This window comes from Chlamydomonas reinhardtii, chromosome 7, assembly GCF_000002595.2.
Source record: "Chlamydomonas reinhardtii strain CC-503 cw92 mt+ chromosome 7, whole genome shotgun sequence".
Lineage (NCBI taxonomy): Eukaryota > Viridiplantae > Chlorophyta > Chlorophyceae > Chlamydomonadales > Chlamydomonadaceae > Chlamydomonas > Chlamydomonas reinhardtii.
The window spans coordinates 6001710-6026735 of record NC_057010.1 but is presented as its reverse complement, the minus strand read 5'-3'; the positions used below and the strand labels follow the sequence as shown (position 1 = coordinate 6026735).

Sequence of the window (25026 nt, the reverse complement as noted above, 5' to 3'; positions counted from 1 at the left end):
TTGAAGCAGCCATCAACCAAAACTTGACGAAAACCTATTTCGCCATTTCGCTTCTTTCCGCGGTCCGTTGTGTGATATATGTAGCATGTAACAAAACATCACCAGCTGCCCATACACATATTTAGGTGTAGCTGCTTACTCGAAATGGCGCTCCGGACCGCTCACACGCCGCAGCAGCTGGCCTACCTCGGCGATGCTGTATGGTCGGTAAGCCCTTAAAACACCGTTATTATAGCTTGGAGCGCCGGCGGTGTCCGCCGTCGGCCCGGGGCCTAGGCTGCGGCCTCTGTTCCCCTGCCCGACGCACGCCATCCCCTTCCCTACCTCCTCCAGTTGCATGTGCGTTGCAAGTACCTCTCGCCTCCAAAGGTGTTTGCCTCCTACCGAGGAGCCGCGGAGCGCCACACCAGCGCGGCCCGGCAGGTGAGCAGTCCCAGGCAAGCCCGTGCATCCTCCGTAAACGCTGCGCACGCCTGCCTCCAACTGCCCCCTCCTTGCCCTCCCTGTCTAATCCATGCCGCCCGGTTACCCCCCCCCTCTCGCCCCAACCCCCCCACCCGCCCCCCTCCTGTTGCCACCAGTCCGCCTACCTGGACTGCCTGCTGTCCTCGGGCTGGCAGCTCAGCCCTGCCGAGGCCGAGCTGCTGGGCTGGTCGCAGCGCGTGCAGGGAGGCGGCGCCGGAGGCGGAGCGGCAGCAGGGGCAGCAGTAGCAGCACCAAACTCAGCAGCAGCAGACGGAAATGTAGGAGGAGGAGGAGAAGGGCCAGATGGAGCAGGGGGTCCTGGGGGCGGCACGGAAGCGGCGGCAGGAGGCCGGGCCGCTGGCGTTTGCGGCCGGGCGGGGCCGGGCCGGAGAGGCGGCCGAGGCGGCCGGGGTCGAGGGCTGGCGGCCGCGGGGACCGGTGATGGGCGGCTCAAGTTCCGCGGGCGGTTCACCTCAGCGGGAGGCCAACAGGATGCGTACCGGCGGGCTACCGCGTTTGAGGCCGTGGTGGGTGCCGCCGTACGTTCGGGGCGGGACATGTGTGCGGCCGTGCCGGTGTCGGTCTGTACCGCAGTTCATGCGGAGTGGCATCTGCTGGGTTACACGGATCGACAGTTGTCAAAATGACAGTATGGCCTCAAAACGCAACAGTCGAGCATCATTTACCATCCGCGCATTGAAGACCTCTCCCTGCCGCGACCGCTCTCCCTGCCTACCCCCTCCCCGCTTGGTCTGGCGCTTTGATAGTCTACCAAAACCAACAGCACCCGCCTCCCCCTCTCTCCCCGCCTCTGCCTCTGCCTCCTCCCTTCCAGCTGGGCCACCTGTCCCTGTCCGACCCGCCCCGGCTGCAGCAGCTGCTGACCGCCCTGGAGCCCCACATGGAGCAGGTGGACGGCGGCGAGGAGGGGCGGCAGTAGCAGGCGCTGACAGGGGCATGGAGCAGGGGCAGTAGCAGGGGCCCGGAGAGCTGGCACGGAGCTGGCAGTAGCAGTGGCGGGCGGGAGGAGCGGTGTTGGCTCGTGGCAGCGAGAGGTGTGAGGGCACTGCGCAACAAAGAGTGCTGCGTTGCCAAGCAGATTGTTGCAGGGACCGGGGGGGGCTAAAGGTGGCGGGCGGGAAGCGGCCGTGACGGAAGTGTTCGAGATTGTGTAGGCAGCGACGTGTTAATGAGCCGGCTGCGTTGCAGTATGTAAGCAGCTTGTGCGACAGTGGTGGGGGTGGCCTTATACATGGTTGGGTGAGTTGGAGACGGGAGAAGTGCATTGCGGAGCGGCGCGTGGTGCGGCACAATGCGCGACGTCCCGATGACCCTGATCATATTGGATTCATACGTTCTGCTTTGGGTCGCTGCATGCAAGTGACGAAAGCGTGATACAGTAATAGCACCCTGAGCAGTAGCGTTGCAGTACGGTAGCATGGGCCCGTTTGGGTACATCTACCTGTGCGAGGCGCCAATCAATGACATGATGCATACTGGGGCCTGGGACGCAAGTGGAGTTCCCAGCGGGTGGGTGGGACGTGCTTCTGAGTGTGCCGTAGTGCAGAACCGCATAGCGCGTGCTAAGAACTACATGCGGTCGAGTGGAGTAACGTGTGTGCTGGGACTGGATGCGATGGGAGTCATGGGACAGGGTAAGGGGCAGGTTGGCGGCATTGCGGCTGGAATTGCGCCTGGACGGAACTTGAAGTTAGCCCGGCGGCCCGGTTGCTCGTTGTCATGCGAGCTACTCCCTGCGCTGACAGTGAACTGATAGCCTTCAGGCATTGACCTGGGAAACAGGCACAAGGGTACGCCCATGGGGCAGCGTTCATAGAAACGAGCGGACGGGAGGCTGCGGGGAAGAAGGCGCATGGGTAAGAAGGTGCCGGGTACCCCGCGTGGCAAGGGTGGGCGGCGAGCAAAACCACCAGGCCTCTGCAAACATGGTGCATCCAGTAGAATACAGGCACACATATTACTTGGAACCGAAGGCTGTAGTAGGCTGGCTTCAAACTGCCCCGCGTTGCTAGAGCGAATCGAACATGGCACAGCTTGGGCGAGGATCCAATTGCCTTCATCTCATGGCATTAATGACGCTAGCATTCGCACAGATGACAGGTAAACCTGGAGCCTTGTCTAGGCGAGACTTGAGGAAGTTAGCATCCATGCAACGCTTCAAGTGCTCTTGCACATTACTGCCTCGTCATGGTCTAAAATATCATAACGCTGTTGGGAGTACCCATGGGAGCCATTGGCCATTGATATGCCGGCTCAGGCTCTGTAACTCTTCGTCAGCTTGAGCAGAGTTCACATGCGCGGTCGCGTATGTCGCGGCGCTGCCAGACGGGGCCCTTGGCATAGATATCACACGTTCGTTAGCATTTGCATGGAGAGGTGGCACAGCGGACGAGACACCGCATTAACCAAAGCAAGCGGGCAGGCGGGAGTGGGGCTGCTAGTGGCCTGCTCAGGGCCACTCTTCACACCCTTCCGTTTTCATTCCACCTTCCCCTCGCCCTTGTAGCGGGCAACATCATCAAAGTGGACCCCAACACGCAAGCATGGAAGGTAGACAGATCAGGGCACCCCAAACCCTCCAGCAGGCGAAACCCGCCCTCGCAGCGGTCACCTACTGCTGGCGGCCGGCGTGGTCTGCACCCGCCTCCGCCGCGTGCAGCATCCCCAAGCCCGACCAGCAGCCCACCTAGCACCAGCAACGACCGCGACATTCCGTCGCTGCTGACCAGCCCGCCGCCGCCGCCCGCGCTGCCTCCGACGCTCAAGGTGGTCTTCTCACTGGACTGGAACTTCACCGGGGACGTGGGTGAGTGGCGGCGTGTGGGTGGGTGGCAGGCGCGAGCGGATGGCGTGAAGGTGCCAGTAGCGGTGGTGGGATAGGACTCTGTGGTGACTGGATGCGGAACGCTAAATCCCTCTTTGTGGGCACGTGCGTGGCTTGCACCACATTGTACGGAAAGCTGCTGTGGCCCCTGGCGGTCCCCGCTCTGTGGCACACGCGCGGTCACGCGCACAGCGCACCCATCGCCCATGCACCCCTGCAGACATTGTGGTGTCTCCGCCACCCCCGGCGAGCACGACCATCAGCTTCGTACAGAAGGGCTGTGCGGCCTGTCCGGAGGCGGGGTATGGCCGGCTCACCACGCCCAAGACAAACGCCCGGAGTGGGCCGGAGACCGTGGAGTTTGAGGTGTGGGGGCAAGGGGCGGGACGGGAATGCGCTGATGCGGCGCATGTGTGGTGCGTGTCGAAGAGACAGGTGTCAGGGAGCCGAGCAGGAGAGACGTGCGGGGGCTTGGGCAGGTGTGGTGGTTGCCTTCATGTCATCTAGGTGGGGGCCACAGGATCAAGTAGAAGGGGCGGGCTCTGGGGCACGGGTGTGGGCGGGTGCGCGATGCTACATAGGTGTACATGTATGTGTGGGTAACTGTGTGGATGCTAGTACCACCCGCGACCCCAGCACCTCGGCGCCATGACGACGTGACCTTGACATCCGCTCATTCTGCATGCTCGCTCACTGGTGTCACTGTACCTGCTGCGTGGCCGCCAACCCGCTCATCATGCCACCACAGACCCCGCTGCTGGGCACCTACCATGTGTGTGCGCTGTACATGGCGGCGGCCAGCATCACCGGCCACGTGTCCATTCCCACACACGGCGTCAGCCTGGCCTTCACCGGCACCACCACCGGCCGCGCGCTCAACTACCGCGCCTGCGACGCCGCACAAGCAGGTGCGTGAGGGCGTCAACGGGATGCGGATGGAGAGATTCGATGGGGCGCAAGTAAAGTGTTGCAAGTTACAAGTGCAACTTGGTGTGGTCAGGGGTGTCGGTCTCGGGTAGCTTTGGAAGTGAACATGGTTTATAGGCTGAGTGATCCGGGGACCAGTATTGCTGGTCCCACAGGCATCCGGCACGGATCGGAGCAAGCCAGTGCATGCATCCCTGACCCATAAATTTAGCAGCAAGAGCCCCATGCCTTGCCGGGGCCAAAGATGATCTTGCCATTTGACTGTCTCATTCCTGTGTTAACACTAATCAACAGGCTACATCTTCTCGTATGATCTCAAGTGATGACAACAAGCAGAGAGAGAGAGATTTGCTTTATGAAAGCACACGCACAGAGCACGCCTGTTGATGGCAACCCGGGGGGGGGGGAGGCAACGAGTCATGACCTTGACACCAATGGTGAACTGGTAAAGTGTGACGGAGTGCGTCTTGACGTGCGGAGACTGGTTGAGGTGCAACCTCTCGGAATACGGGTAGAGGCGCGGCGCATATTTTGGTTACGACGTTTGGGGACTCCATTTCTGGTACCTTTCATAATCAGGAAACTTGGCACACGGTGTATATGCACCAGACTCAGGAGTAATCCCAGCGCCGCTCCATGTCGCCGCGAGCCTTCCTTGGCCAAGCGGGGGCACGATGGTGCGGGCCTTGCCGGGAGACAGCTCAGACAGCTAGCGGCCTGATTGTCACGGCCATTGAACGACGTAGGGAAGGCATGACGTGATGGCGGGCACCAGGATCCTCTCACGGGCTTCTCCAAGCGCCTCAATGCGCAGCAGGTGTGTCTAACAGTGTGAGCGGTGTGGAGTCGGCAACGAGACTGGGGTCGGCTGAAGATTGTCCTGGCATTATTTGTTGAGGGCAGGGGCACCTCGGCTGGTTGTTACACGCCCGGGCCAGGGGGGGGGGTAGTTTCGACTGGGAAAGGCCCCATGTTCTAAAACGAAAGAGCTTGACGAGAGGACTCCAAATCCACTTTCAGAGTTTCAATCAGGGTAGTAATTGCAAAGTTATGGGCCCTCAAACTTCAGGGTCGGTCGTCGGGGTTGGGGGTCCCCAAGGTTTCGTCACGCGGATGTGGGTGGGACTGCCAGATTTCGTCTCTGCGCCCTAAACGCCCCTCTAAACGCTCCCATTAGCACAAGTACTAGCACACATTAGCATACACATACTAAAGCATTTGCAGAACGTTTGGCCTCTGGAAAGCGGCCGCATGTCCGTCCACATCGGCATTGTAGTAGCGTAGAGCCCCACTCGAGCGTCTCTCACTGGTGTCATGGAGACTATGCGATCTGATGCTAACGTGTAACGGCCAAGGCTTCGTGTGGGTCATGGCGACAAGGCTGCCGCCGGCCATCGAGCGTGACATGAATCCCGGGATTCTTCACATGATCCCGGGAGAAAGCCGACCAATCTCTTCCGGCACACAATCCCAAACATCATATGTACAGCGCAATTGTAAGCTTAAGCGCACGCCCCGGTAGTCTGACAGAAGGGTCGGTGGTCGGCCATGGACACATGGACATGTGTGGCATGGCTGCCAGTCAAGTTGTGCCTCCAGCTGAACCGGAGGTGTACAATTGTAGAGCTCGCCGAGAGCAGTCGATTGACACCGACCTGGCTAAAAACCAAAGGGTTTTGAGGGGGTTTTGAGGGGTTGCACGGTGGTGGGGGTCGGTCGGTCGGTCCGGAGGGGGGGTCGGGAGGTTTTGGGACATGGGGTCTGGAGGTTTAGTTCGTACCCCCCCCCCCTGCCCGGGCCATGCATTAACGGGCTGTGCGGCCTGCAGAGGCTCTTCGCAGGCGTGTTTCAGAATGTCATTTTGGTGGTTTGATCCAATGCCGGAGGTGAGCCAATCCTGTCCAGGGCCCGTATCCTCACCCTTCGCCAATGTTTCCACTTTCCAGTCCTTGCTCACGGGAATCTGCGGGCTGCATGGATGCACGGAACTTTTCTTCCATACTTGTGTATGTAGTAGTAGAGTGTCCAAACTGCCGCAGTAGTTGAAGGTCAATAATCTGAAGCGCACGCGTTCTAGTGTAACGCCGCCGGTGACGTCAACATTTTGTTCCATTCCAAGGCCGCATCCTCCTATGGCTGGTCCTACTTCATGCCTCACTCAAGCACCCTAAAGCGGCACAGCACTCAAGCACAACACCCCCAGCCCATCCTTGTCACCGATGACTTCGCAGCTTCACAAAGGGTGCTCTCGCTGCTGCGTTCATTCCTTACCTAAACATGCGCCCACAGCGCTCACACATAATGCTCATCAGCCTTGAATTCCTGTTTTGCTTATCTGCACTCGGGTGGTGGCAGTATCTGGCAGCGCTGCCGCACTGCCTTTTCATTATTCTCGCGCGTAACACGTACGATGCAGGACAGTCGAAGTCAATGGTTGCAGGGAAAACATCTACCACAAAGGCACATGGCAAACACGGCGTTGCGTGCCCTAGAGCGCGCCGCTATGTAAAGTGCCGCCTGCACGCGCATTCGCATTCGCATCTACGCATTTCAAACGCCTGTCGCTGACGTCTCGTGCTCTCAAATACACGGCAAACAAAGCGAACACGTGTTCGGATTCAACCATACACAACTACGCCACAGGGTCAACTGCCATCCACTGGATGGTATCTATGATGGCCGCTGTGACCTGCAATGCGCAATCGTGCAGCCCCTACCTTGCGCACTCCGACTCTGTGACTACGATAACTCATTCTTGCATTTGTCGAGTGACAGTTTTCAATGCAAGATAGGCACCTGGTTTGGCTATGTGCCTGTGGAAACCGCTGTAAATGCATTTTGCAGCTGTCACGCAGCTGCAGGCCGCAAAGCTGCACGATGGACCCGGTACAGAATCCGATGCAAGTGCAGCACTGGACGTGACTAGGTGCATCTAAAATACGTGCAAGTACATGAGTACATGAGAAAGATTCACACTCGGATTCACACACAAAAAAGCCGGCGCAGTAGCCCACTGGGGTCGCCTAGCCCTCAGTTCAAAGGCCCTCTCCTTCAATACGCACAGCCTTCAATATTGCGCCTCCGCCCGCCTACTGCGGCTAGAGTAGTACATGGCCGCATTCAGGCCACAGTTACGTGCGGCTGTACATCCTACTCTACAACATTACGACTTTGCCTACACGAAACCTCGCTCACAGCTTCTCGTAGTGCGCACGCTCGAAGTGCATCTGCAGCACTGCGCTTTTCAGGCCGCCGCCGCCAACCACAAATCCGTCCACCACGGTGCGGCGGTCCGCTGCCGCCTTCCGCCGCTGCAGCTGCTGCTCCGACGCCCTGCCCGCGTACACGCAGTAGCCGTCCATGATGAAGCGGCGCGGCAGCTGCGCGAGCGCCGCCCGAGCCTTGGACGCAGCCGGCGCCGCCACCGCAGCCGCCAACACCTGCAAACAAGCCGAAGGGCGTCGGCAGCGCGTGCAGCAGTGGATGCCGACAGGAAGGGAAAGGGAAGGGCACGGAAAAGGGAGCGCGGCACTGTATCGGCTGTCTTCGACATCGTGGAAGCCCGGTAGGGGAGCGCCTGAAGTACACGGTGCTCGAGATGGCGTCCGATCCAATGCACACTCACCGCCCCCACCTCGCCCGCCCCCACCCCGCCCCCCTCCCTCTGCCCGCCCCTACCCCGCCCGCGCACCCCACCGTGCCCGCCCACGCCCTGCCCGCCCGCCCCCAACCGGCCCATTCGGTGCTGGCGCCCGCAAAATCCCCGGACCCAACCTACCTTGTCCAGCGTGAAGGCCACCACCAGGAACAACGTCTGCAGCTGCTCGTCGGCATCATCCATCTCTGCGACCGCAAGCACAGACGGTACTTACAGAGCACCCAAGCTACGTTCATGCTAGCAATGAGCTCCACACTACGCCGAATGAACGCAAATAACAAAATCCCATAAGACTGCTGTGCCTAATTCTTGCCCGCATCCCGCCGAATACTAACACACACACGCTGTGTGCTGGCCGAATCCTTTGTCCTTCCTACCTATCACATGTGCACCCATGCCATCGAGCACTCGCTTGGGCAGACACGCACGCACCTTCAGGGCTGTTCTTTGTCTCGCCCGCGCACAGTCGCAGTGCGCCCACACCCTGGTCCACCTCAAAGCCCACGCCACCACCCACGTCCACCTCCAGCACGCCCGTGCAGGAGCCGCGCAGCGTTGCGGCCGCGCAGCGCACGAACAGCGTCGTCTCCAGCAGCGCCGCCCGCTCCTGCGATGATCCGCTTGGGCAACAACAGGATAGCCGCGACAGTGACGCCACATCAATACGTGAGTCCCTTTTGCAACAAGTGTCTGGTCAGCCCCAGGGTAAAAAGCCAGCAGGGGCACCAGTCGTCACCAGGCGCCTGCAGGGTAACGTGCCTGTGTGCTCTTTGCACCGGCGTACTTGAACATGGCCCGGATGTCGTCGCCAAGCCCGCTGGCCTTGGCGCGCGACTCGGCTGCCTGTAGGCACCCCCGCACAGTGCGCAGGCCGTTGGACGCCGCCTCGATGCCAGTGCCGCCGTAGAGGACCGCCTCGACTTCTCCAGCCTCCTGCAGCACATGATGGCACTGGCATCGAGGCGGCGTCCAACGGCCTGCGCACTGTGCGGGGGTGCCTACAGGCAGCCGAGTCGCGCGCCAAGGCCAGCGGGCTCGGCGACGACATCCGGGCCATGTAGAGTATATATATGCCGGTGCAAAGAGCACACATACAGGCACGTTACCCGGCAGGCTACCCGCAGGCAGACCTGCTCCATGCCCTCGGCCTTGAGCAGCACGATGACCGCGTTGAGGAAGCCGGTGTCCTACACAAAACAGGACACCGTACAAGTACGGCACAGTAATCACATCTGCTTGGCCTGGAAAAGGGCCTTAGCACGGCAAGCGTCACAGCTGCGGCACGCGTGACCGTGGCGCTGCAGCCAAAACCCCTATGGCCCGGCTTAGGCGCAGACCGTACCTTGTTCAGCATGGTGGCCGTGGTGGCCGCCCGCACGGCGCGAAAGAACTCATAGTCTTGCCGAGCCGTGAGCATAATGTTGCAGGGCAGCACGAACTGCAGCACATCGTCCATGCCCTGCAGGACAGTGCTGGCGCCCTTGACGCCCAGCCGCGAGTAGACGTTGTGCGCTGCGGCCTCCACCACCCCGCGCAGCATGCCCCGGGTCGTTTTGGCCTCGTTCGCCGCGGCTTCCGCGGCTGCTTTGGCCTCCTTTAAGGATTGCGTGACGCTCGTGATAAGCTGTCGCGCCCTGCGGTGATAACGTAGGTGTTCGGCTTTAAGTGCCCTTTTTAAATGCGACAAGCAGAAGTCAACCTACCAAATCGGCTCGCCATCTGCGTCAGCGGCGGTTGCCCAGCACAGTATGCGCTGGACCGCGACACGGCGAGCACCCAGCGAGCTCCCTGGATCATGCCCGAGGACGTGAATTGGCTTGTTAGCGGCTCGCAGCTGGCACGGGGAGCGGCCGGGCGCACCGAACGGCGCCACAACCCGCCGGGATCCCCAGCTTGGCGTGCCGCTGCTGCTCGCCAGCATACTTGATATATGTTCGTTTCTAAGCAAGAAGACTAGTCGCTTGTCGAGTACCGCGCCTGGAGCGCGAAATGCGTATGCTGCAGCGCAGTCTAGGGTTTAGGTACTTCCCTTGAAATACTAGGCGTGGTACTACCAGGCTAATCAGTCAGGACTAATAGTCGGCAGTGCGGATGCGAGACCAAACGCGTTATTAGGGTGCCGCGATTCACAGCTGCACTGAACCCGCCACATCCCGTCAGCCCCTGTCGCCCCGCTCAGCCCCTCCATCGCCAACTCCCCCGCCTCCATCTCACCCTCCTCCCTCACCGCCTCCTCCCTCACCGCCTCACCCCATCGGCGAGGCCTGTGTGGAAGTGCCGGCTGGCTGCCAGATTGCGGGCATCAAGGCGCAGTGGCAGGGCGGCGCCGCACGAGCGTGGATAGCTGCCGTGGATAGCTGCTGGAGGCTCCGTAGCTAGCAGGCAATCGGAGCGTGCGGGTTGCCAACATTGTGCGTGTTTTGAGAGCTCCCATTGGACTGATTGGAGCCTTCCTTGTCTGGGCCCGCCCGAAATCGAGTCATGGGCAGTTCTGCCAGTTCAGCAGTCGGGCACCTCAGCGCCGAATGCAGTCTGTGCATCTCACCGAAGTTAGCCTCCGCCTCAGGCCCTCAGCACCCCTACCTTCAGCACCTGCGCATCCTCCGCGACCCAGACCGCGCACACAGTATCCGACCGCCCCCACCATCACAAGCACATCTGCACATGCATGAACCTGCGCACATTATCAGTCAAAGTATATGACTTGGCTGTCCTCATCATAAAACCCGTCAGTGAAGCCGATGCCACTCGTATAGCTCGGTACCACCCAGCTGCTGCCCTCATCCTCCCCATCCAGAAGCACCGGCCGCACGGGCGGCGGCGCAAGCGGCGGCCGCTGCCGCTGCCGCAGGTAGTTGGGCACGTAGCGCATTTCGCCCCGATGATCAATCGACAGTGGCCGCGTCGCGGGGTTGTTGATAGCGGCGTCAACGCGGGCCTCACGGGCTGCCCGCTCCGCCGCCTCAGCTGCCTCCGCGGCTTCGCGCGCCTGCGCCGGGGACGGGAACTCGGGGAGCAGCTTGGGCGCCGGCGGCACCACCAGCGTCACGTACAACATGCCCTGCTCCGCCAGCTCCGCCGCCGCCGGAGCGGCCGCCGCCAAGCCACCCGCAACTCCGCCGCCGCCAGAAGGCCTCTGCCGCGGCGTGGTGGCTGCGGATTTGCCGGCGGCGGTGGCCGAGGAGGCGTTGCGCCTCAGCGGCTGCAGCCGCGGCGACCGGCCTGAGGCTGTGCTGCTGCCAGCTGCCGCCGTGGGAATGGCCGGCCGACCCGCTGACGCCAGTAGCACATTGGCGCTGGTGCTGGTCGAGGGCCCCACGCGACTGGTGCCGCCGCCGCCGACGCCGCCCAGCGCCGCCGGCGCGGTCATGGACAGGGGGTCGGGCGGCGCGCCGCCGCCTTCCACCGCCTGCACCACCGCCCGCGCGGCCGCGTCAGCCATGACGGAGCTCGCCAGGCCTTGAGGGTCGTGCAGCCGGTCGCGCACCCAGAACGCCCGGTCCGGCGCCTCGGCCACCTCGCCCCCCGCCGCCGCCGGCGCAGCGTTGCGCGCCTGGATGCGGCTGCGCCGAGCCGCCGCCGCCGCCGCGTGCGCGTTGGCGGCGTTGGCGCCGGATTGGGTGCTGGCGGCGGCACCCGACGCTGTCGACCGGGCGTCAGACGCCGTCGCTGCTGCCGCCGTCAGGCCATGCAGCAGGGCTGAGCTGGATGCGTCTGCCAGGGGGCCAGGGGCGCTGACGGCGCTGGCGCCGCCGCCTAGCAATAGACTGGAAACAGAGCCCACCGCCGCGGGTGGCGTGGACGTCGGCCGCTGCGCCGCCCGGAGGGGCGGCAGCGTTGACGCCTTGCCGCCGCCGCCAGCAGAGATCTCCTGGGATTTGCTTATCCAGGCGCCGGCGCTAGCGCGGGCCGGCGGCGGCGGCAGCGCCGTCATTGATGCCGATGCCAACGCCGATGGCGCGGGAGGCAGCCCCGCCGCCGCCCGCGCCGCCGCCACCGCTGCCATGTGCTGCTGCGCTCCCTCCAGCGCCGCCAGAACCTCCATGGAGTCTTCCTCGCCAATGCTGGCCAGCACGTGCACAGGCAGTTCCGTCAGCCCGCGCACCTCGGCCGCCGTGATGCCGCTGCTGGCGCGGTGCCCGTGCGGATGGTGGCCGTGGGGGGGCTGCAGCAGCTGGCCCGCCCGACTGGCGCTTCGTGAGTCGGGCTGCGAGCCGTTCAGGCTGCCATGAGGGTCGTCTGTGAGAGAGGTGCCCGGGCGGCTGAAGCCCAAAGAGCCGCTGAGGCTGGTGGCGGTGGTTGAGGAAAGGCTAGCTGCCCGCTCCGCCGCCGCCATCGCGTCCGCCGCCACCGGCCCCGACCCCGCCGCTGCCGCCGGCTGCAGCCCGGCCTGTAGCAGCTTCCGAGCCGCCGCATCGCCCAGCGCCATCCGCACTGCCTCCTGCTCCGCCACCTCCGCCTCCGCCGCCTCCGCCGCTTCCTCCTCCTCCATCTGCCGCTCGATGAGCGCCCGCGTCTCCGGGTCCAGCGCCACACTGGCCATGGACGGCGCCGCACTCAGAGCCACCACCAGCCGCCCGCGGTGGCCTTCCAGTGGCGCCGTCGACCAAGCCGTGGACGCCGCGCCGCCGCTGGCCAGCAGCTCGCGCTGACGAGCCAGGTGGTCGGCGGCGGCGCCGCCGCCAAGGCGGCTGGCGCCGCCGGCGCCGGCGCCGGCAGTGGGCGCGTCCCAAGGGAAGCGACGCGGCTCTCCGGCGCCCGCGGCCTCGCCGTTGAGGTTCCAGGGCGGCAGCCGGCCCTTGGAGTCCCAGGGGGCCACGGGGCCGGGGCTGAGCTGAACCACCGTCGGCGCGTCAAGCACCGGCGCGGACACACGCAGCCGGGAGCGAAACCCCGCCACGCCGCCGCCGGCAGTGGCTCCAAGCCCGGGCTTGCTGCCGCCCGTGTTGTCGTCTTCTGCACCAGCACCCGCAGCAGCGCCCGCTGCAGGGCTCTCAACGCCGTCGTCATCGGTGGTGCCGGGCGCGCCGTAGTAGTCTGCATACGTGCGGCGCGCGGCCGTGAGCGCGCGGCCTAGGCCCTCCACCGGCGCCCCTGCCGGCCGCTTGGCGTTGCGGCTGGGCGAGCCCAGGTCGCTGCCAAAACCGCCGCTGACGGCTGTAGCCGCGTAGTTGACGGGCTTGCGTGCGAGCAGGCTGGCAGAGGCGCCCGCGGTGACGCTTGCTGCGCTGGCACTGGCGCCGCCGGTCGCCGATAGTCCGCCGTCAGTCCCGGCGCCCTTCCCAGAGCCCTCCGTGCCTGGCCCTGCAGCCCCGGCAGCCCTTGCTGCTGCGGCGGCGCTGCTGGCCCCCGCCGCCACGGCGCCCACGGCCGCCGCCACTGCGGTTGGCGCCACCAGGTGTACGGCCGCCCCCATCATTGCGGACAGCTCGTGCGGGGGCATGTGCAACACCGCATCGCCGCCGCGACGCCGCACCTCCACCTCACCGCCGCGCAGGTCCTGCAAGCAACACATGATATACAGGAGCAAACGGTGCAATTATTACGGTAGTATGAGCAAAGCCAAAGCGGGGAGCGTTCATGCTGATTGCCAACCTTCTGTCAGCCTATCGAAGGAGGAAGCTGAACACAATACGCGGCGGAAACACGGCACTCAGGCAGCGTGTCAGCCCAGGTGGCGTACGGTATTCCTGCAAGACCCTAGCGCTGCTTGCCATGGAGTGCCCTCGACGCCCCGCTTGTTTGTTTTCCTACCTTGGGCACCACGCGTATGTCGTGCAGGTGCGGCTGCCGCACGGTGCCCGGCGCCGCCAGCCCCGCCGCCACCGGGCCGGGCGCAGGCAGTGCCACGCGCTGCCCGCCCGCGGCGTGCCCGCCCGCGTCCTCCTGCGTGGCCAGTGCGGTGGCGGTGTAGAGCGAGTCCAGGTAGCGAGCCTTGGCGCGGCGGGCGGCGTTGAAGCGCGCCTGTGCGGGCGGGGTTGCGGGCGGGTTTTGTCGAGGTTGGCGTGGCGATAGAGGGGTTAGCAAGGTCGAGCGTTGCAGGGCCAGAAAGCGCCTGGCCCCCAATCCGTCCAGAGGCCAAGCCCACACCGCCCAGCCGCGCGCACACCGACACACGCGTGCGTACAGCTCCCCCACTGGCACCCGGCTGCCAGCGCCCCACCTGCGCGATGAGCTCCCAGGACTGCACCCCCGGCTCGTAGGGCCGCGCCACGGAGGCGGCGATGGCCTCCACCTGGTCCCAGCCCTCCAGCACGATGGTGCGCGGGCGCGAGGCGGCGGCCGCGGCGGCCGCGGCGGCGGCGGCCTTGCCCCCCGCCGCTGCGGCCGAGGCTGCGGCCTCCTGCTGCAGCTGCTGTGCCAGGATGGCGTTGAGCTCGGAGGCGTTGTCCTGTGCGGGGTGGTGGATCCAATCATGATGGATTCAGCAGTGGTGGATACCGTGGAGGACATAGTGTGGGTGAGTGTGGGTCGAGTTGGGGGTAAGCGGCCGGGGCCGAGGGCATGCGCGAGCGGTTTGGGTTCATTGCCGTTAGCTTGGCATTGCCGGGATGAGGCATACGACGCTAGGGCTGCGGCCAGCTTGGCAGCAGTGCATCCATGGTGCCACATCCCACAAAAATCCAACGTTCCCAGACGCCTCACCTCGATGACCCTGCGGATCATGGATTTCATGTTGGACTGGAACATGCTCAGTTCCAACTTCTCGTTGAGCACCTGGATCGCGATCTGCTTCACGGCGCGGCCGTACAGCGCAATGTCCACCTCCGCCACCGCCGCCACCACCTCGGCCGCCGCCGCCATGCCCGCCGGCGCGCCCAACAGCCAGCCGCGCAGCGCCTGCAGGTCCAGCGCAATCACCTTGGCGGTGGGTGAGGCCACCACCAGCGAGTACCTGTTGCAATGCGGCAGTAAAGGTCGTGAGAAAGGTGGTCATTTGAGGGGCGCATGAGCGGCAGTAACAATAAGTAACACGCTGTACGGCTGCATCGCTTGGTCCTTAGCGTTCCCACTTTCCATCGCCGTATGCCACACGCCCCCATGCCCCCACGCCCCCACGCCTCTGCACGCACCACAGCGGCCTCCCTGCCAGCAGGCTCAGCTCGCCGCACGTGGAGCCCTCCCGCAGTGTGGCCAGGTCCAAGCTGCCGCCGCCCGCCGTGGCGCCCGGCCGCAGCCCCACCACGGGGCCGCGCATGACGCACTCGCCAGCAGCCACAAGGAATACAGCGGGGGCGGCCTCGCCGGCGCGAAGCAGCTCCGTGCCCTGCGTGCATTGGCGTGTGTGCGTGTGTGAGAGGATAGACAGCAAGAGCCGCTGTGAGCAGAGGAGACACCTTTATAAAGCCACGGGTGCAGGACGTAGCGGGGTATTGACATGCAGACGGCAGGCAAGTGGCCCCTGCCCCAGCAGCGATCCACTGCCTCAGCACCCTCCTCCCCCCACTGCCTCCCCGACTGCCTCCCCCACTGCCCTGCGCACCTGCTTGTGCTCCTCCAGCTTGTACCTGCCCTCCATGCCCGCCGCCATGGCCGCCAGGTCCACACCCGCGCCCGCCAGCCAGTCCACGTGCCGCGCCAGCACCGGCAGCACCGCCGGCGGCACACTGCGACCCATGCCGCCGGCAATCAGCTCAAACATGGGCTTACTCATGCACAACACCTCGGCGTAGCCGCCACCTGCGCCGCCGGCGGAGTGGGCGACTTCGCCGCCCTCAGACGGCGGCGGCGGGTGGTCGCCGCCGGCTGTGAGCACGCGCGCTCGGAGGATGTTGTCCCCGAGTGGAAGCGACTCGTGTAAGAGCGCGGCGTTTTCGGCAGTGTGGGGATCCAGACACAGAAGCGGCACCTGGGGCGGCGGCGGCGCCGGCGGCTGCTCCCGCTGCTGCTGCCGCTTAGGCGAAGAAGGCGAGCCGGTGTTGCGGCGTTGAGGCGAGGTGGGAGACGGCTGGCGCCGGGAGCCCTGGGCAAAGGAGCCCTCTGCGGTGGGTGCGCCGGCGATGGAAGGCTGTAGCTGGATGTCGCCTGGGCCGCCGGTGGTGGACATGCGAGGCGTGGATGACAGCATGACGGGCGTGTTGAGGGCAGCGGCTGTAGCATCAGCCAGTGCACTGCCGCTGAAGGCGTCGCCCAGACCCACGAGCTGTAGCTTGTGGCCCCCGGCTGTAGCAGCACGTGCGGAGATATCGCCGGAAGCAGCAGCAGTAGCCACAGCGGCAGCAGCTGCAGCTGCAGCGGAGGTGAAGCCGCCGCCGCCGCCACCGGTGATGGAGGCGTGTGCGGGCCCGTAAGGCCCCACACCGGATGCCCGGCGGGAGGCGGGCGCGGACGTGTCGTCGCCGTCCTCGCCGCCCTCGCTGCGCGCCGGCGCGGGCGGTGCGGGGGCGGCTTCCAGTGCGATGTCTCCCCAGATACACCAGTAGGCCCTGACGAGGGTGGACAAGTGCAAGTGAGAATACGCCCGACAGCCCGAGGGACAGGGCGTGTGTGTTCTCCATCTTGGTCGCCATCAAGCATGGAGGACACTTCCTGCATCCCCCTACAGCCCACGATACAAGATTGGACATCAACCCTAAACATACACGCACGCACTTGTCATCCAGGCGGAGCGCCACCGCCTCGCGCTGCTTCTGTCGCGTGGCCGGCGGCGGAGCAGGCGGCTCCCGCGCCGGCGCCGGCCGCTGCGTCGGATCCGGAAGCGGCTGCGGCGGCGGCGCGGCTGCGGGAGGTGCTTCCGGCTTGGGCGGGAAGTGCTCCACTGGCGCCGTCAGCTGTGCCGCTGGTAGCGTCGCCACTGGTGTGGGCGGTGTCATGGGCCCGCGCTTGGCCTCGCCGATAATGTAGTTTGCGTACTTTGCGGACATGGCGGCAGCCGCGGCGGGGTCATGTGGCGTTGCGGGTGTGAAGGGCGTACCGACGGAGGGCGCGGAGGACTCGGCCGTGTACATGGTGGTGAGGCGCAGCATGTCAGCGGCCGCGGCGGCCGCCAGCGCTGATTCAGTGGGCGCCACGCCGCCGCCGCGAGGGGTGCTGCCGTCGCCAATGCCGCCGTCGCCGGTGATGGTGCTGGCGCTCGCGCGCTGCAACAGCGCCAGGGAGGGAATGAGGGGCTCCTCGGCTGAGGGGTCGAACACCGCCTCGACCGTGTGGTGTTGGTGCGGTTGCTGCTGCGGCTGTAGCTGCGGCTGTAGCTGGTGGTCTGGTTGGTGCTGCTGCTGCTGCTGCTGGGCCCCAGAGCCGGATGCCTGGCCGGGTACGTTGCTGCCGTCAGTGGAGGCGGCCGAGGCGGTGCTGGACTGCCGCTGAGCGGCAGCAGGGGCAGATGCGTGGGTGGCGACGGCAGATGCTGCAATGTCCGCCGCTGCTGCTGCCGCAGCGGCCGGGGCGCCGACGGGTGGTGTGGCCGCAGGGCAGCCGGGCGCGGAGCCGGCCACTGCCGCGCCCTGTCCGGCGGCGCTGGGCAGCACCGGCGGAATGGCGTCTGTCGCACCGGCGGCACCGGCAGACGGCGCCGGCGGAGACGCCGACACCGCTGCGCCCGCCGCAAGGCCTGCCACCGGGCTCACGCTGAGGCTGTGCCCCTGCCCCTGCCCCTGGTGCTGGTGCTGCTCCTGCCCCTGCTGCAGCCCTGCCGCTTCTGAGGGTGGTGGCGCCGAGGACGGGTCCGGCGGAGGCGGCGGCGAGATCACCGCTTGGCTCATGCGGGTCGACAGCAGGCCGTTGCGTGCTGCCGCTGCCGCTGCCGCCGCCGCGGGGTCCGGCAGCTCCTTCTCAGTGACCGTGAGTCGGGCCAGGTCCAGGCTGGAGCCCACCGGCAGGCGGCGGTACTCGAGCTCCTGGAACACGCGCAACCGGGCCTGGAGTGGGGTTGCAGGGTTGATTAATTGGGATCAGGATATCAGGAAAAGGATCAGCAGGGGAGGAAGGAGGGAACAGTAGGTCACGGTTCCATTGAGAACGGAGCCAGACGACAGGGCAGGGCATACCGATCCGGCCATCCGCAATCAACGCGAACCCGCACGCCCCCTCTCACCTGCCATGTGAGGCGCGCGAATGCCGGCATGCCGCTGAAGGCCGCCGCCAGCAGCTCCACCTGCCATGGCTGCCGCTGGCCGGGCTGTGTGCTGGTGAGCACCTCGCGTACCCGGTCGGCGGCGGCGGGCCATTGCGCCTGCGGATTCAGGTGGGCGGCACACAGGCGGCGGTGGTAGGTGCGTGGCTTCTTGGGGGAGTGAGGTGCGGCCAAACGGACTAACAGTTACGCGTTTCAGAACGGCGAAGCCGGCATACCGGTAACTCCATGACCTCCCACGGGGTTAGATTCGGGTCACAATGTGGAATGCAGATCGTGAAAATGCAAAGCGCCCATGTTGCTTACGTGCCCCGAGTCGTTTGTGTTGTGGCCGGTGGCCTGCAGCAGCCGCCGCTGCGCCGCCACCGCTGCCGCCGCCACCTTGCCTAGTAGCCCCGGCACCTGCGCGGGCGGCGGCAGCAGCGCCCGCAGCAGCGCCGCCGGCACCAGGATCAGCTCGCAGCGCGCGGTGGCGATGGCGGAGTGCACCATCGGCGGCCTGGGGGTGTTGCGGCGGGGTTGCGGAAATATGGGATCGGAAATGGGTGAACGGACGGCGTGTGGGCAATCTACAAACGTGCACGGGCAGGCCAACAGACCAGGCCCACATGCAAGCATGACAAGCGCAGCACGCGCACGCAAGGCGCGCACGCTAGCGCTGCTTGCGCGCGCGCTCACTTGGTGGGCTCCGCAGCGCCCTTCTTGCCCGCCGTCGCGCCCGCCTCCACCGCAGCGGGCACGGGGTCACCCAGCGCCTCCTCGCCAAACACCACCGGCGCGCTGTACACCGCCGCCACCCGCTGCCGGTGGAACTTGAACTGCGTCGCCAGCGCGTTCGCCAGTGGCTGGCACGGCCCTGTCACACCACCACCGCCTCCACCGTGGCCGCTGACATGACCAGCCACGGAGCCCCGCGCCGACATGGCACCGCCGCCTCCACCGTTCTCAGTGGGCTTGAGCCCGCCAACCGAGGCGCGGGCCGGCATGAAGCGCATGGTGTTGGAGGCGGCAACCGAGGCGGCGCCATCGTTGTCGTCGGCGTCATTGCTGTCGTCGTTCATGCGCAGCTTTGGCCGCAGCGACGACGGCTTCACGTCGCCTCGCTCGCCCTCAAGCGCTGACACGCCGACGGGGCCCTCCGCGATCCGCATGCGCAGTTTGGAGGGCTTCCGGCCCACATCCGCCGCCTCGGCACCCGCGACGACGGCGCCAGATGCCTCAGACGAAGGCGCGAACGAGTCCTCAATGGAAGCCAGGGCGGGGGCGGCGGCGGCGGCGCCCAGCAGCACACGGGCGTGCGGCCGCCGCGCGGCGGCTTCCGCCTCCGCCGCCTCCCGCGCATCAACACTGCCGTCCTGGGTGGCCAGGCTGCTAGTGGCGCCATCGCCGGCGCCGCTGCCAGTGCCCTCGCGCATGCCGGCCGCAGCTGCAGGGTCCGCCGCTGCCGGCTGTGTCCCCACAGGAGGGGCAGCAGCGCAGCGTGCCTCGTCCTGGCCAGGCGGCGGCGAGGGCATGGACCTCGGCGGCAGCACGGGGTGGCTGCAGTCCCCTAGCAGCAGCTCGTCGCCGCCAGCCACGGCCTCGCCCTGCTCCGACCGGCCGTCATCGAGGCTGGGCGCCTCAGACATGGGCGTGGAGGGCCGCTCCCGGGCTGAGGAGCAGCCGGCGGCGGCGGCAGTGCTGTCAACGCTGCTCAGGCCGCCCGCTGCGGCAGTGGCCGCAGCCTCGGCCATGGTTGGTCCAGCAGACCTTGCACTGCCGCCACCACTGCTTGCCGGCGGTCGCGGAGGCAGCCCCGTTGGGACCGATGCAGCTGCAGCAGAAGCTGCAGACGCAGGTGCGGTGGAGGTGACGCCCGGCAGCATGTCGCCGCTGCCGGTGACGCGGCGGGAGCTCGACGGCGACACGTGGGCGGAGGCGGTGCGGCTGCCGGTGCGGCTGACGGCCTTGCTGCCGGCGGCGCTGCCTGCCTGGCTGCCGCCACCGATCTTGCTGATGAGGCTGCGAGGCGCGGGCGCGGGCCGCGGCGGTAACGAGGAGGCGTCGCCTGCAGCCTTGGCCTCGTCGGCGGCTGCCTCATTGCCGGTGGGTGCCGCATCGCCCGGCTGCTGCTCCTGGTCCTGCTGCTCCTGTGCCGCGGCGGGGACGGCACCTGCGTCCTTCACGGCTGCCGGCGCCGCCGGCCGGAGCACCAGCGCCGGCGTCATCATGCCGGATGCCAGCGCAGCCCCGCCACCACCACCACCACCACTACCCGGCCCAGGCGCCACGCCCACCGCCGCGAGGAACGACGCGGACGCGGTCGGCCCCGCCGCGTCCGCCGGCCCCCCTACTCCCGGCCCTGCCGCCCCGCCAAACGCGAAGCCCATGCCGCGCGTGTCCATTGGCGGAGACGTGAGGGACGCCTCCGCCGACAGCGGGCCGCCCACGCTGCTGGCGCCGTCGCCGACGTCGCTGCCGTGGCCGCCGGCGGCCCGGCTGGCCTCTGCGGCGTCCATGGCGGCCCTGAGGCCTATCACGGGCGTCAGCAGGTCGGCGGGCGGGTGCGCGCCGTCGTGCAGGTCCCACACGCTCACGGCGGGCAGCAGCGACGCCTCCGCCGACATGCCGGCACTGCGCACCGAGGGCGGCGCGGCGGCGGACTCGGCGGACGCCTCATGCTGGGGCTGCGGCTGGGACTCCGGATGGGGCTGTGGTGCTGCGGCGGCAGTAGCGCCGTCAGCGGCAGTAGCAGCAGCAACATTAGCAGCGCCATGCGCCTCGGCGTCGGGTTCATCAGAGAATTTGAGACTGACACGTGCCGCACGGCTGCTGGCAGCCGCCGCAGACTCGGCCGGGGGAGGCCCGGCTTCCGCCTGCGTCGCCTCACCCTCAGCCGGACCTGCGTCCGCGGCTGCTTCCGCAGGCCCCGTGTCGCCACCCGCCTCCGCCGTCGCTTCTGAGGCGTCGACTTCAGGACCGGCCTCCTCCCTCGCCTCGCCGCTGGTGCCGCTGCCTGTGGCATTCCGGCTGTTTCGCCCCGGCGGCTGGCCCTGCCTCGCCCGCCGCGGCTGGCCGCTGGCAGGCCGGTCCGAGCTGCCGCTGGCCGCGCCCCCCTCGCCACCTGCGGCGCCTGCTGCCTGCGGGTCCGGTGCCTTACCCGCCTCCGGCTCCGGCTGGGGCTCGGGCGAGTCCTCGACAAATCGCGGCCCCGCCGGCCCCTCCAGCGCCACCTTGCGGCTGCCCTTCTTGCTACTGCCGCCACCGCCGCCACCACCAGCCAGCCGGAACCGCAGCGGCGACGCATCCTCCTCGTCCTCATCCTCCTTGCCCAGTGACGCCGTCGTCGTCGTCGGCGGCGGCGGCTCAGCAATGCGCGCGGAGCGCCGCGGCGTGCTATCCGCCGACCCCGCCCCCGAGCCCGTCGCCGCTCGCTCCAGCTTCTCTGCCAGGCTGAAACCCACCGGCTTGCCGCCGCCGCTGCCACTGCCGGTCCCCCGGCCGCCAGCGCCATCCTCCTCCTCGTCGCCGTCGCCGCCCCTTCCGCGCACCGCGAAGGAGGTGGAAGCCGACAGCCCTCCGCCTCCTGCCGCCTCGCCGCCCAGCGCCACCTTGATGCTGCCGCGCATGCTGCCGCCGCCTCCACCCTTGAGCCCGCCGCGCAGGCCGCCTGCCCTCGCGGCGGCGTGGGTGGCGGGGCGCGGCATCTCGTTGAGCACCATGGTGTCGGCCAGCGGGCCCATCAGCACACGCAGCTGCGACACGATCTGGTTCTCGGTCACCAGCGCGTTGGCCTCCCACGGCGACGCCAGCAGCACCTGCATTCAGAAGGATGAGAATGATGATCAGAAGAAGTGTACGGTACGGTGTGTAGAAAGGAGCAACAATTGATGCTTGCTCCCCTCTGCTGCTGCCGGTCGCGTCTGCTAACCTGGATCCGATGCGCGTGTGCGGATGCGCGACATGCCTCTTACTCGCCGCCCCAGCTCCGTCGCCCCCATCAGCCCCCCCATCACATCAGCCCCCCCAGCACCAGCCCCCCCATCATCACCATGCGCCACCCACCTGCCCCTGCACCAGCAGCGCCACCGCATCCGCCGGCTGCCCGCCCACCCACAGCGGCTCCCCCGCCTGGCGCTGCACGTACTGCACGCCGCGCTGCAGCCCCGACCTGAGCCGCGCCACCTGGCTGGCCTGCGTGGGCGGGCGCGTGTACGGGGTTGTGCGAAGGGGGTTGTGTAGTTGTGCTGGTGAGTACGTGTCTTACTATCGGCATGGGTAGGAATCACGGTAAGCCGCTCGCATCATTCATGCCAAGGCGCGTAGCAGTGGGGGCATGGTCCCGCCCCTTCCTCCCTTGCACTCCATCCCTCATGCCCTACACCCACAAGAGGCCCAACCAGTCCTCCCATCCCACCCCACCCCATCCCACCCCATCCCGGCCGCACCTGCAGGTCCGGCACCAGCTCTGCGATGCGCTCCGCCGCCCAGCCCCTCACCGCCTCCTCGTAGTCCACCCAGCACAGCACCGCCAGCTGCGCCTCGAAGTGCGGGTCGGTGGTGGCGGACAGCGGCACCGCGCCGCGCCGCATCAGCAGCTCCGCACCCAACACACTGCCCGGCTGCAGGCGCTGTGTTGTTGTTGTTGTTGGTGGTGGTGGTGTTGGTGGTGGTGGTGGAGGGAAGAACACAGGGGGAGGGCAGGTCAGCGCCGCTGTCGGGCCGTTCACGTCCTGCCGCGTGGTGACACCATATTGCCCCGCGCTTCATCCTCTCATTCCTGCACCCCCGGCCCCGTACCCTCTTTCCCCCCCTCTTTCCAAACATCTCTGCAACCCCCCTCCCCCTCCGGCCCCACCTGCGGCGGCCTCCCCTCCACGTGCAGCATGACGGCGCCGCTGACCAGCACGAACGCCTCGTCGCAGCGGCAGCCCGCCTCGTACAGGTAGGAGCCGGGCGGGTAGCAGAACAGCTGGAAGCGGCCCGACACGGCGTCACGCAGCGCAGGAGGCAGCCTGCGGAGCGAGCGGCGTTGGGGGGTTGCGGAGTTGGCGAGAAGAGAAGTGCAGCACCTGGCACAGCGGGTGGCACCGAACCCATGTCCATCTCCATCCCCATTTCCATAACCCCATCCCCATTTCCACAACCCCATCCCCTACCCAAGCTCCAGCCGCCCACCCACAGCCCCCCCATTCCTCCGCCCACCCACGCACCCCGCGAACTGCTTGATCTGGCGCACGATGTCGGCCATGTCGTCCCGACTGGCGCCGCTGCGGTCCAGCACGGCCGCCATGCGCGCCGCCGCCGCCCGGGAGCTGAAGGCGCCGGTCTGGGGCGGCGGCGGCAGCGAGATGGCGCTCACCATGGACTCCTTGTGCTCAGCCGTCTGTGGGGAGGGGGAAGAGAGGCGTGTGCGTGCGTGTGTGTGTGTGTGTGTGTGTGTGGTGATGGGGGGGACGCTGCGGTATCTTGACCCCGGCGCGGCCTCGAACGCGTGCCCCAGGTCCTATGCCCCCTCTCCTCTCATCTCCTGCGCATGGCCATCCCTCCCTTTCCTCCCACCCCAGCTCCCTCCCCACTTGGGTCTGGACCTGCCTAACCCCCTCCATCCACCCACACCCACCCACCCAAACCCCCTCGCCCCCCTCCGCGCCCCCCCCCCGCCGCACCTGCACGCGCAGCGAGCGGTACTTGCCGCCGCCTCCGCCCCCCGCCTGCAGCGCCGACGTGGCGGCCAGGCGGTCCATCACGCCCACCACCGCGCCGCAGAACTTGCCCTCCGCAGTGCCCGGCAGCGCCGCCGTCACCGCGTTGTGCGTGCGCCGCGACAGCACGCTCACGCCGCCGCCCGTCACCGCCGTCATGGCCGCACTGGCGCCGCCGATGCTGCCCGCCTGGCTGGGCATACGCGCCAGGCTGCGGGGCACCGGCAGCCCCGGCGGCGCTCCTCCCTTGTCCCCACTGGCTCCGGCTCCGGCGCCGCCTCCGGCGGCCGCGCTGGACGGCACCACGGCGGGCGCGGGCGTGCCGAACAGGTGCGACCAGTCCATCGGCGCGCCCCACCCACCCGCCACCGTATCCGCCCCCGCCACCGCCCCCGCCGGACTGCTGGTGGGGGCGGCGGCCACGTGCCCGGTCTGCACGCTGGAGTGCACCGGCGGGCCCAGCGCCAGCGGCGCGGAGCCGGGCGGCACCGCGCGGGCCGTGTGTGTGCCGTTGGGGTCGGGCTCCTCCTGCTCCCCCTGGCCGGCGCCGCCGCCGGGGGGTCGGTAGGGCGGCGGCGGCTTGTTGAAGGGCACCACGTACTGCGCCTCCAGGTCGGGCGGGCTGTAGCCGCGGGCGGCGGGGCCAGTGAAGTAGGCCTCCAGCGCCTTGGGCAGCTGTGGTTGGGGTAGGGTGTGGCGTGCGCCCAAGGTGCGACGGGGAGAGCGCAGGGGAGGGGAAGCGGAGGTTAAGAGAGGCCCTGGTGCCCAGTTCAAGCGTTCCCGTGTCACCAGCGTGTTGCGGCGGGCACAGTCCCTGAAGATGTTTTGCCCTCGGCATCTCGTGTGCCCAAACCGCGTGTCCCGGACTCCGGAGCCCCGCCCCGGTGGCGGCAGTCGATCCCACCCACCCGTGTGGGGGGGCTGGTGGCGTACATCTGCTCTGACAGCATGGTCGTCACCTCAGCCGTCTTGGAACGTGGCAGCGACTCCCGCAGGCTGCCCACAGCAACCGCACCGCTGCCATCGCCACCGGTGTCGGCCAAGTAGCGGGTCACCGCCGGTAGCTGGAAATCCATGCTGCTCGCCTGGTTCCAGCCCTCTCAAAAGGTACCTCGTGGCCTTTCGAGGCCGCGGCGCTGCCCACGCTTCGCGGGTTCCATGGCGATGTCCGCTGGCCCTCTCCCAGTGTATGAATGGAGTAAATCAAACAAAGCGTACTTGTAATATGTTTAGAGGAGCTCAGGTTACATGTCACGCAAAAATGCGTGTCAAGAGCGCTTCGAAGCGCCCCGCTCTTGGTCACCTCGCCTTTCTAGTATGTCTTGAGCCAGTATTATGCTACATAAAACGATTGTCATGCGGAGAAACCACTAGT

At 66.9% G+C, this 25026-nt stretch overlaps 4 protein-coding genes across 4 annotated transcripts; 2 read left to right on the top strand and 2 right to left on the bottom strand.

The window, feature by feature from the left end:
* Nucleotides 1-30: 30 nt before the first annotated feature.
* On the top strand, nt 31-2356 carry CHLRE_07g354800v5 (uncharacterized protein). The gene is made up of 4 exons (XM_043064632.1): nt 31-207; nt 334-423; nt 582-992; nt 1301-2356. Exons 1-4 carry the CDS (start codon nt 145-147, stop codon nt 1403-1405), a joined length of 669 nt encoding a protein of 222 aa, XP_042923200.1. The 5' UTR covers nt 31-144; the 3' UTR covers nt 1406-2356.
* Nucleotides 2357-2442: 86 nt separating this feature from the next.
* On the top strand, nt 2443-5596 carry CHLRE_07g354750v5 (uncharacterized protein). The gene is made up of 5 exons (XM_043064631.1): nt 2443-2586; nt 2993-3292; nt 3531-3676; nt 4059-4218; nt 4532-5596. Exons 1-5 carry the CDS (start codon nt 2580-2582, stop codon nt 4558-4560), a joined length of 642 nt encoding a protein of 213 aa, XP_042923199.1. The 5' UTR covers nt 2443-2579; the 3' UTR covers nt 4561-5596.
* A 482-nt stretch (nt 5597-6078) lies between these two features.
* CHLRE_07g354700v5 (uncharacterized protein) lies at nt 6079-9990 on the bottom strand. The gene is made up of 7 exons (XM_043064630.1): nt 9599-9990; nt 9238-9529; nt 9026-9082; nt 8655-8828; nt 8328-8502; nt 8016-8080; nt 6079-7677 (listed from the first exon to the last, which is right to left on the bottom strand). Exons 1-7 carry the CDS (start codon nt 9814-9816, stop codon nt 7429-7431), a joined length of 1230 nt encoding a protein of 409 aa, XP_042923198.1. The 5' UTR covers nt 9817-9990; the 3' UTR covers nt 6079-7428.
* A 291-nt stretch (nt 9991-10281) lies between these two features.
* On the bottom strand, nt 10282-24990 carry CHLRE_07g354650v5 (uncharacterized protein). The gene is made up of 16 exons (XM_043064629.1): nt 24560-24990; nt 23616-24326; nt 23160-23332; nt 22805-22961; nt 22395-22577; nt 22012-22140; nt 18646-21764; nt 18274-18466; nt 17929-18066; nt 16488-17752; nt 15379-16321; nt 14969-15162; nt 14541-14790; nt 14059-14286; nt 13650-13859; nt 10282-13395 (listed from the first exon to the last, which is right to left on the bottom strand). Exons 1-16 carry the CDS (start codon nt 24725-24727, stop codon nt 10582-10584), a joined length of 10875 nt encoding a protein of 3624 aa, XP_042923197.1. The 5' UTR covers nt 24728-24990; the 3' UTR covers nt 10282-10581.
* Between the last annotated feature and the right edge of the window lie 36 nt (nt 24991-25026).

Excerpts from the sequence above, each read along its gene's own strand:
- CHLRE_07g354750v5 (XM_043064631.1), top strand. Across the intron at positions 3,677-4,058 it reads CGGAGACCGTGGAGTTTGAG|ACCCCGCTGCTGGGCACCTA; the intron begins GTGTGGGGGCAA and ends ATGCCACCACAG. Across the intron at positions 4,219-4,531 it reads CTGCGACGCCGCACAAGCAG|GCTACATCTTCTCGTATGAT; the intron begins GTGCGTGAGGGC and ends ACTAATCAACAG.
- CHLRE_07g354800v5 (XM_043064632.1), top strand. The coding sequence starts at position 145 with ATGGCGCTCCGGACCGCTCACACGCCGCAGCAGCTGGCCTACCTCGGC. Across the intron at positions 424-581 it reads ACACCAGCGCGGCCCGGCAG|TCCGCCTACCTGGACTGCCT; the intron begins GTGAGCAGTCCC and ends TGTTGCCACCAG. Across the intron at positions 993-1,300 it reads CTACCGCGTTTGAGGCCGTG|CTGGGCCACCTGTCCCTGTC; the intron begins GTGGGTGCCGCC and ends CCTCCCTTCCAG.
- CHLRE_07g354700v5 (XM_043064630.1), bottom strand. The coding sequence starts at position 9,816 with ATGCTGGCGAGCAGCAGCGGCACGCCAAGCTGGGGATCCCGGCGGGTT. Across the intron at positions 8,081-8,327 it reads GACAAAGAACAGCCCTGAAG|AGATGGATGATGCCGACGAG; the intron begins GTGCGTGCGTGT and ends TTGCGGTCGCAG. Across the intron at positions 7,678-8,015 it reads TGGCCTTCACGCTGGACAAG|GTGTTGGCGGCTGCGGTGGC; the intron begins GTAGGTTGGGTC and ends GCTTGTTTGCAG.
- CHLRE_07g354650v5 (XM_043064629.1), bottom strand. The coding sequence starts at position 24,727 with ATGGATTTCCAGCTACCGGCGGTGACCCGCTACTTGGCCGACACCGGT. Across the intron at positions 22,578-22,804 it reads TGGAGGGGAGGCCGCCGCAG|CGCCTGCAGCCGGGCAGTGT; the intron begins GTGGGGCCGGAG and ends ACAACAACACAG. Across the intron at positions 15,163-15,378 it reads AGCTGGAGGAGCACAAGCAG|GGCACGGAGCTGCTTCGCGC; the intron begins GTGCGCAGGGCA and ends CAATGCACGCAG.